At 39.8% G+C, this 10,553-nt stretch overlaps 1 protein-coding gene across 1 annotated transcript; it reads left to right on the top strand.

The window, feature by feature from the left end:
- Positions 1-4,423: 4,423 nt before the first annotated feature.
- LOC118841424 (trichosurin-like) lies at positions 4,424-10,259 on the top strand. Its single transcript, XM_036748818.1, has 6 exons — positions 4,424-4,507; positions 5,904-6,037; positions 7,775-7,845; positions 8,435-8,542; positions 9,930-10,031; positions 10,237-10,259. Exons 1-6 carry the CDS (start codon positions 4,424-4,426, stop codon positions 10,257-10,259), a joined length of 522 nt encoding a protein of 173 aa, XP_036604713.1.
- The last annotated feature ends 294 nt before the right edge of the window (positions 10,260-10,553 follow it).

Genomic DNA, 10,553 nt, shown 5'->3' with positions numbered 1-10,553 from the left:
GGGATCTCTTTCAGGGGGTGATCGGTGAATTCTTTCAATGACTATTTTGCCCTCTGGTTCTAGGACCTCTGGGCAGTTGTCTTTGATAATTTCTTCGAAGATACTGTCAAGGCTCCTTTTTTCATTGTGGATTTCCGGTAGACCAGTAACTCTCAAATTGTCTCTCCTGGATCTATTTTCCAGGTCAGTTGTTTTGCCAATCAGATATTTCACATTTTTTTCTATTTTTTTCATTCTTTACGTTTTGTTTTATTACTTCCTGATGCCTCATAGACTCATTAGCTTCCACTTGCTCAAGTCTAATTTTAAATGAGTTAGTGTTTACATTTTGCTTTTGAGCCTCCATTTTCAATTGGTTGATTTCACCTCTCAGGGTGTCATTTTCTCTCTTTAGATTCTGTATCTCCATAGCCATTTCACCAATCTTTTTCTTTAGGGACTTTTCCATTTTTTCCATGTTTTCTTTTACCTCCCTAATTTGGTTTTTAAAATCCTCCTTTAGCTCTTCCAGCAGTGCTTTTTGGGCTGGAGACCAGTTCATATTAGCTTTTGAGGTATCTGATGTATCTACCGTGTCAATGCCGTCCTCCTCCATATCGATATTTTGATCCTGCCTGTCTCCATAAAAAGAATCTATTGTCCTCGGTTTTTTTGTATTCTTCTTCATGTTTGTTGTTTTCCTGGCGTTACAACGAATTTCTATCTTTGGGCTCTCTGTCCCAGCTTTCTTATTCTGGGGGTTGTGAGTCTAGAATTAAAACCTTCAGTTTCCTGAGGTGTGGGGGAGGGGTCTGGCTCCCTGGCGTCTCACTCCCTGTGGGTGCTCTCCAGCACTTGCTTTTCAGCAATGGTCTCAGCTGTTTGTTGTTTGAGCTGATGTCTGGCACTTCCCCTGGGGGAGCAAGGTTACGTCTGGGCTCCTGGCGTTGACCCCTGCTTCTAGTATTTGTCCTGTGAGGCCCCACTACTCTCTCCTTTGTTTCAGTTCTCTTTTTTTTTTTTTCCCGAGGAATTCTCTGGGTGAGGGGGGGAGGGATTAGAGCCTTTTACCTGGCCATTGAGTCTTCCGGAAATTCAAGAAGCCGAGTTCCTGGGTTTTTCAAGCTTCAGGAGTGGGTGTTTTCACGGCCGGTGGCGTTGCGCTGCCTCTCGTCGCTCCCACAGACTGCCGTCCTGTGTTGGGAGTCCTGGGGATCTCCGCTGGTTTCGGGCGCCCAGCTTTCTCCCAGCCCGTCTCCCACGTGGATTTCTTGGCCAGCTGCTTCCACCTTGATCTGGAGCCGCTCCGCACCGAGCACTCTCCAAGCCTGCAGGTTCATTCCTCTGGCCTTTCAGACTCTCCCGGCTCAGAAATTTGCCCCACGCCGACTGCTCGCGGTTTCTGACTCTGTCAAATCTGCTCAAATTCACTTTTTTATAGGAATCTGACAGACCTTGTGAGAGAGCTCCGGTAAGACGCTGCCTTCATGCGGCCATCTTGGCTCCACCCCCCGGGGAACTGCCAGTTTTACTTTTTAAACATTTGATTTCATCAGTATTGTTTTTTTTTTACATTATTTTTACAAGCCTAATTTCATTTTTAAAATGCTCCTTTTTGGGTTTTGGAGCAGTTCACATTCCCTTTTCAGGTATCAGATGTGGGTATCATGTCAATGCTGTCCTCTTCCAAATTAGAATTTTGATCTTCCCTGTTGTTATAAAAAGAATCAATGATCCTCAGTTTTTTAATGTCCTTCTACATGTTGGTTAGCTTTTCCTGGTTTTACAATAGATTTTTGCTTTCAGGGCTCAGGGACCTCTGTCCCAGTTTCTTCTGGGAATTATTAGCCTAGTTACTGGCTTTATGTGTTGTAATCTATGGTTTCCTGAGGTGTGGGGGAGGGGTAGTCTGGCTGCCGGAAGTCTCCTCTTCCCCTGGGACTGCTCTCCAGGAGGGCTGGTCTCAGCCATTGTCTATGCTGCTGTCTGCCACTTCCCCTGGCTGTGCAAAGGAGTGTCTGGGTTCCTGGTGTTGACCCTTGCTTGCTCCATCCTTTTGGGACTCAGGAATTCCCACTGTTTGGCTATTGAAGCCACACTTCTGGCTGCTCTATTCCAGGGTTTTTTCTTAAGTTATTCTCTCTGGATCAGCGAGGGTGGGATGAGAGCTGTTTACCCAGCAATTATGTCTCCCAGAAATTCAAGAAGGCAAGATTCAAACCTTTGGACTGCAAGCCTGAGGAGTAGATGTGCCGTGACGACAGGCGCTGCCCTGCTGCTTTCCATCACTTCGATAGACTGCCGTCATGTGTTGGAAGGCCTCAGGATCTCTACCACTTTCTGACACCCAGTTTCCTCCAAGCCTCATGACATAATCTTTTTTAAAGAAATAGTGCAGACCATGTTTTATTTTCTTCTCTTCTTTGTTTCTCTGTCCCAGGAGGAAACTACTACTCTCTTCTACTACTGCTATTTCTCAACTAATCTATAGTTACTGAACTAATGTTAAATTGTTTTAGTAAAGCAGCCATTTGTAGTCTGTCACTGAAACAGAAGTCATAAGCCTGGGGTCTGTAGCTTTTTAGGTCTAATCCCTTAGATGGGTGCTGAACCAGTCTAAACCACTCCTGTGACAACCTATTCAATAAGTCAGAGAAATTTGGAGTTCCTCACCCATCTTAATGTTTTGAAGCCTTTCCCCCTCTTTAGTCATGAACTGATGTAGAAGGCAATGTTTCAAGCCCCTGAGGGATTTCCCCTCTCAGGTTTTAGACAGCACTAAAACCATTCTAGCCCATCACAATAGCAACAGGAATCTGATTGCCTTCAAATAGCTCCCTCAACACCTATAGGGCTTTACTTGCCATAAAGAATTCTCCAGGTCCAGATGGAAATAAAACACAGGAGGAGTAGCTAACTCTTTACACAGTAGAAGGGTTCTGCATGCCTCCATGGGCTCCCAGCCTCTAGAAAACCTTCTGAGCTTTAGTCTCTGGGCAGTGAGCAATTCCCTGATACCCTGTTCCCATGATGTCAGTGACTGGTCGGTTTTGGGAAAGTTTCTCCATGATGATTCTGAAGCAGTGATACAGGACAAAATACATATTGCCCTCTGCAGCTGCTCTTTAGATCTCTCCATAGCTTGTAGGGATTTTTCATTATAACATTCCTCTTCCCACACTCTCCATTCTAGTCAAACTGGACTGCCAGTAATTCAGTAGGTAGGCCACTCAGTGTTTTTGACACCATGCCTTTGAGAAAGTGGTTTCTCTCCCTCCTCAACTCATTCTTGTGGTTCCTTCTAAGCATAAATCATCCTTCCTGAGACATGATCTGTATTGTAATAACTACTGGCACTCTTTCACTCTAGAAATTACTTCATATAAGTTTGTAAATATATGATTCATTTACTTTCTTATATACAAGTTGTGAACTTCACCCAGTGAAATGAATTTTCCCTGGAAGCAAGTACTGTTTTCTTGATGTCTTTGTTTTTCTACCATCTACTACAATGTCTTGACCATAACCGAGTCTTAATAAAAGTATGTTAAATTGAATCAGATTTTATTTTATGGCAAATTGAAATTAGGTTCCAGATCATGGCCTCTGAAAAAATACTAGCAAAGTGACCTTGTGTAAGTCTTTTAACTTCTCAGTACACTCATATATCTCTTTAAGATGATGAATCCTCAAGGAGTTGATGAACTATACTGGTACAATGAGTTTCCTCTCTGGGAGTACACTATATCCCTAAATTTAAAGATAAAGACCAGAAAAAGAATGTCCTTAGAGTATTTTATTATATACTAGATTGTAAGCACCAAAACATTTCAGTTTGACCAATGACTAGAATATGCTTTGCAAACAGTAGGCACTTAACAAATGTTTATTGAATTTTTACAACTAGAAAGAAAGTTCCCAGATTGAGAGGAGAGATATTTCTTTATTTGGGTACTCTTCCCACATTACCTAAGACAAGACTGCCTGTACTTCAGGTGCTTTGTATGCAAGTTTCAATACTTTTTAAAATGGTGACCTCAGTGTAATCCTTTCTGAGAAGTTAATGGCCTGATTGTCACTAGGACAAAAAACATAGGAACTGTATTTTCTGGTCTCAAGACAGACAGAGAGTTGATCTGAAGAAGCTGGCCAAACCTACCACTGGCTGTTGATCTTGGAAATTTCTATATCAGAATTGTTAATTTTCTGTTGTCAAAAAGTACTTTACTAATCTGTCCTTGTGATCCTTGGCTAGCAATTACTTACTGGCTAGTGACTTTGCATAAAGTTTACTTTGAAGGATTAGTGTCCCTTTAGTGTCACATCATCAGGGACCCTGCCCCAGAATGAGGTATAAAGGCAGCTGATCAGAGAGCTAGACAATTCAGCAGAATCCTCACACATTCAGATGCTGCTGAAGTATCAAAGAGGAACCCTTCAGAAGATGAAGAGTCTAATGCTGACTGTGGGGCTGGCCCTGGTGTGTGGCCTTCAAGCTCTCAATAACAATGCAGAAGACTCACCAGAGGTAAGTGAGCAAGAATGGGAACAGGTTGATAGAGTTGTCTGGCAAAGGTGTGAGGATAACTAATAGGGAAAACAGAACATCTTTGGGTAGAACAAAGCAAAAACAGGACTCACAGCTGAAAAGAGAAGACATACATTTTGCTATTCTCACTCAAAAGTGACCTTCCCAACTGTTGTATTGTGTACCACCAATTAAAGTCAGCAGAAAATATGAAATTACACAAGAGTGTGTGCCTGTGCCCTATTTCTTTTAAATGACAAAACAAAAATGCATAGAACATATGCTGCACCTGTCAAATGAAGGGTTGCCCTAGATGATCTATAATTTTTTTTGTTCAAAGATGCTGAAACCCTGAGATTCCATTCTTTCAAAAAAAAACTCAACTGTAATTGAAATCTATGCTCTCTGAGTCTGATTACAATAGCAAATGAAATGATAAATTCCAGCAAGTCTCCTTTTCTGTGACGTATCATTTAAAACAATTTTTCTGATCATATTCAGATGGTAGCTTGAGGGATTTTGTTCTGCACACATGCTGGGATTACATGCCATATGAATTCTGTGGTGGGGTGTTATCTCACATCTAAGTAGAATACAGAGAAAGAACATCTCCCAGGACTATGAATGATTAGAGTCAGAGAATGAACTCAAGTCTTTTCTAGGTAATCAAGGAGAACTATTTTTAAACCCCAGTAGAGATCTTCCATGTTCTTGTGGCAAAATCACTCCTTAATTCTCAAAAAATTGAAGAAAGAACCATTCATATCTAAGTTCATGATACATAGTACGAGGAGTGGGAAATAATGTTATCAGTAAAATAATGCCATGAAACACACAGTGCAAACATAATTAGACTCATGGAGAGGGGGATTTGAGGAGAAGGAGTTGGGGGAACCTGAGGAATCAAGGCAACAGCTGGCCCTCTAGGTGCTCTAGGATAGCTCTTTGACTGAATTCAAACTTCATAGAACATATCCTCTTAATAAAAGGGATGTTTTGTAAAACTTGGACTAAATCAAAAGGCCACACCCAAGGACTTAGAAGGCCACAGGTGGTCTCAAGGCCTCAGGTTTCCCACCTTGGCATTGGACAAATTAGCAAACTAAGACAATGAAAGTTTAAATAACTTACCAAAAGTCACAGAGTGATTTAGTATCAGAGCCAGGGCAGAACTCAAATTTCCTAACTCCTGGTTTCATGAGTTTATTGCTTTCCTATGAAGATAATGTTTGAACCAGGTAGGATTGGGGTAAAGATAGACTTCATTTTTGAGGCTTCAGTTTCCTCACTTGTATATGTAGAGGGATTAGGTCTATGGTCCTTCCCAGATTAAAAATACTATGCCTATGTGACCAGGGATGACTTTTTCAATTCTCATCTAAACACATTTCCACAGCCTACTGGGAAGTGGTTCACAATTGCATTGGCCTCAAATGTCACATCTAAGATTGAGGAAGGAGGTAGCTTGCAGATATTTGTCAAAAGTCTATGGGAACATGATGGTCTTCTTACTGGAGTCTTCTTTAAAAGGTAGGTGCTACCTGGGTTAATTGTTGGCTATGGAAGTGGGGAGAAAAACTTGGGTAATAGTGCAGGGATCCTTTAAATCACAAAGGCTGAGCCAAGAGTAACATAATTGAAGCTTGTATACAGTGGTGAAGGATAATGCTAATTAAAAGTATTTTTTATGATGTTAGAATATTTTGAACCATGCTCTGCGTAAACTACCATTTCCTTTCTGTTCTAAACCTCCCTGAGTCACCAGTCTCCATTTTGTAGTAGAGGTGGGATACTTGAGACCTCTCTGCTAAGAAGGCAGAAAGCAGAATGAGAGAGGGAAGAAAGATACTCACTTAACTCACACGTTGGCAATACCTTAATTTACCCATTCCCCAAATGAAGAGCATTAACTTTGCTTACAATTCTTCTACAATTCTAATCAAGTCATTTCACCTCTATTTGCCTCAGTTTCCTTATGTGTAAAATGGGAATGATAATAACACCTATTTCTCATGGTTGTTTTGTTGATCAAGCAAGGTGATATTTGTAAAGTGCTCAGCACAGTATTTGGCACCTAATAAATGCTTTAGAAATGTTATGTTATTCTTCAACTATTTCTCTATCAGGAAAAGGCTTTGAGTCATATATTACTATTAGTACCCTATGTAGTTGGAGCATTTTATTTAAACTTAGATGTTTATGACTCAAAGGCTTTTTTTCTTCCCAGTGGACTGCTTCCTTTCTCATTTTAGTTATTTTATTTTGTTCAAACAAAAGCTTTTCAATTTTGGTTAGCACGAAATGTCTCCCAGGTGTGTTTCTGAAAGGTGCTTCATATAATCTTCTGCTTATTTTTATGACCATTAACATTGAACCATATATCCCTTTCAGGTATGGTATAAATTCACAATGTAACAGTGTCTTAAGCCTAATCTCTGCCAAACCACTTTCCTGTTATCTGAGAAATTCTTGTCAAATAAAAAGTTGTTTTCTAGGTAAGTTATGTTTACATGTGTAGTGAACTCTGATTCTTCCTTGCCCTGTCTTTTTTTCCGATCTACTTTTCTATCCTTTTAAAAATTGAATGCGAAATAGTTTATCTCATTTCAGTTACCTTGATCATAATGGGACATTTTTTGTTTGCTTTTCTCTTGAAATATTGTGAGTATAAAATACAATAAAAAGTTCATTTTATATATACTTCTTTAAGTTTAAGGAAGTTTTAAGTTTTCTCCACAATGAGCTTATGAGGAAAGGCAGAACATTAATATCCCTGTTTGGAAATGAGAAATACAACTCTCTGAAAGGTAAAAAGTCTTGCGTGCCCATGGTCACGCAGTTGGAAAGTGGAAGAACTGGATTTGAATGTACTTCCAAATTCAGTTGATTTATGGAAGGGCCAGTAGTTATCCCAATATATTTTTTTATACAGAACTACTAAAGAGAGAGCTCTTCTGTCTATTCAAGTATTTTCCTTAATTGAATATCACCATTATTCCCCACACCAAGGATTCCAGATTTTCAAACAATTAAATTGAATTAAAAATATGCAATAATTTTAAAATGGTGAACTCAATTTAATACTTTCTAAGAAATTAGAAGTCACCTTAGATTCAGCATTGTTTATAATATTCTTGTAAGAAATGAAAAAGTATACATTTTTGCAGATAATATTAAAATTAAACAAATCAATGCACCAGGGTATTTCTTAGTGAAATTTCCTTTGCCAGAACGAGGTACTCTTTTAATCCTAATCTTTATTTCTAGGCAAAATGGCAAATGCAATCAATTTTCTCTGACTGCTTCCCCAGGTGAAGATGGTCAACTGCATGGATTATGTAAGTATAAATGAGACTTTCGATGTCTTTCAGCATTATTCTGAAATGAATTTATGGACTCAGTTATTAACAAAGAAGTGAAAAATAATCAGGAACTCTACCAAAAGCTGCCTTTTTGCAGATGTCCCTCCACCATCCTGTCTTAATTCCATTATGACTGCACTGTGCAAAGCCTAGATGAGATCCTTTGATATTCTCTTCTTCCTTACAGAGCTCTAGACACCTGATTAGCCCTTATGTGACTGAGATGGAAACTAACTCACTGTAGCCTTGCACAACTGTTTTGCCCTCCCTTGGTCTCAGTTTCCTCATCTATAAAGTGAGGTGTTTGGACTAGATGGTTTCCAAAGTTCCTTCCATTTCTAACATTATGTGACTCTAGAGGCAGATAAGATGAATGTTGAAAAAATAGAAGTCTGTCAACAAAATTACAATTTGATTGGAATGGCAGAGCTTATGATGGAATTGAGTTTTCCAGAAAGCCCTGGAAAATGCCTTTGCCTGATGTTTAACCTCTAATAAGTCTCAAGTCTTTACTTTTGTTTCTGTAGTTTCAAAATTCTGACCTGAGATTTTGAATGCTCCACAGATGATGGAGAAAATGCTTTCTCCCTTGAAAGTGGAGACTCTGAACATTTGATATTTGTCTTGTATAATACCAAAGATAAGGAGGTGACCGTTTGGGCACAACTCTATGGTATGTATCCTATGATCCTGCATGAACACTCTTGCTCTTCTCTTCTCTTTTTCATGATTAGAGTACTAAAGAAAAACAAGTGGTAGCATTGTAGCTTTGGGGGTGGCCCAAACTGTGCTTGACTATAATTTAAATGCCAGAGAGCACCAGAGAGCCAGACACAAAGACAGACAGAAAAATAGACAGACAGACACACACAGAGATAGAGAAAGAGAGAGAGAGAGAGAGAGAGAGAGAGAGAGAGAGACAGAGAAACAGACAGATAGAGAAAGGGACAAAAAGAGAGAAAGAGACAGAGACAGAGAGAGAGACACAGAGAGAGACAAAGAATGAGAGACAGTGAGAGAGAGAGAGAGACAGAGAGAGGTTCCAGTGTAAATTTTTCTTTCTGCTCTGAAAAATGGTAAATTTGAGATTATTCCTTGTTGACCCCAAACCTATAGCTAGTAAAAGAAATGTGAGTGGGGAGGCCTCTGGCCTAGTATTGAGCCATTACATCTATTTCTCTTCCTGGGGTGCTCCATTGTTCTCATTTTAGGCTGTACTCACTGAATGATGAATATAGGTGGACAATTGAATGGTTAATCCCATTTACCCTAAAATCAGATTTTAGTCAGGTAAGCGAGAAAGAGCAAATCCTAAGATAGAAATACATTTTGGGAAGTATGCACTCCACCTTGGGAGAGATTGAGGGAATGTGGAGAAGGCAGATGAGTAATCAGCAGTTCAAGTCTCAGGAATCTTAATGGTTTCAGCAATGTGATGCTATCCTATATTTCTCTTCATTGTTGTATCACATGACCTTGACACCCCAGATTTACTCCTCATACCTTCCAATCTCCCAGTCACTGATATGACTGTTGGTAGCCCATGCTGGGTTCCCCTACATTCTCATCTCCACCCCCTGGATCTTCTAGCTCCTTTCTCCCCAAAGAAATTTACTTTTTATTTATCTTTCATATTTCTTATGTAGTAGATGTTTAGATCTTATAACCCCATGGGGTCACATTTGCATTTTCTTTTTTCTAAACAGGTTTCTTTTCAAGAGATTCTAAACTCCTTGAGAAAAAGGCCAGCTCTCCATTCTTTGCATCACTAATGCCTCACATAGTACTTGGCACTTAGTAGGTGCTTAATGAATGCTTCTTAATTGATTAGTGATAATCAACTGGAAATCGTCTTTCCTCCTCTATTAATAGGTGGAGCAAACCCTGGGGTATATAATAGTTCGGATTCCCAAAGTTATTAGCTCAGTCACCCAGATCAAAGCCCCCTTCTCCTGTTCCCTGCACCCCACATTCATCTAGCTACCTCATTTTCTATTTATTATTGAATGTAACCAGTGAAAAACACTCAGCCCCCATTCTCACTTTCATCCTACCTACAGGCCGGACTCCAGATGTGTCTGATGAAATAAAGAAGAAATTTGAGGAAATAAGTGTAAGAGTTGGAATTAGGAAGGATCAGATTAGAGACCTGTCCAAAGATGGTAAGCTCTGCTCATCTCTGTCTCTAATTCTCTATTTTCTGGGTTAGACTGGGTGGAGAGAATTCCATAGAATGAAACATGCCCGGTCTGACTCCCCGTGCTCTCACCCAGACAATCTTATTTACTCTTCCTCTGGGATAGTGAACAAATGCTCTGAAAAGAATTCATATTTGAGAATCATTTGTATCCTGTTTTGTCTCCACAGATCGATGTCAGGAGCTTAGGTAAGGAAGTTCACTCTGATATGCAGGTTTGTTATCTTAGACTATGAGAGTCTTGTCTGAGAGGCATATTTCTTTAGAAAACCAGAGTTGCTCTGGTGTTCAACTGCATAAATTTGGATAGATATGGACCCTACTGGACTTTGGGTGCTATTAGTATCCTCAGCAGTACTTGACTTCTCCTTGGTCATCCTGACATTTTCTGGTAAAGTGAGTGCTTAAGGTGGGGGAGGGTGATTTGTGTCTCTTTTTCCTAAAGATTATTTTAATTCTGTCCCTTCCCTCTTTCTCTATCTTCCAA

Source organism: Trichosurus vulpecula, chromosome 3 (assembly GCF_011100635.1).
Source record: "Trichosurus vulpecula isolate mTriVul1 chromosome 3, mTriVul1.pri, whole genome shotgun sequence".
NCBI lineage: Eukaryota > Metazoa > Chordata > Mammalia > Diprotodontia > Phalangeridae > Trichosurus > Trichosurus vulpecula.
The sequence above is the reverse complement of the archived record's forward strand: the minus strand, read 5'-3'. Positions and strand labels throughout refer to the sequence as shown.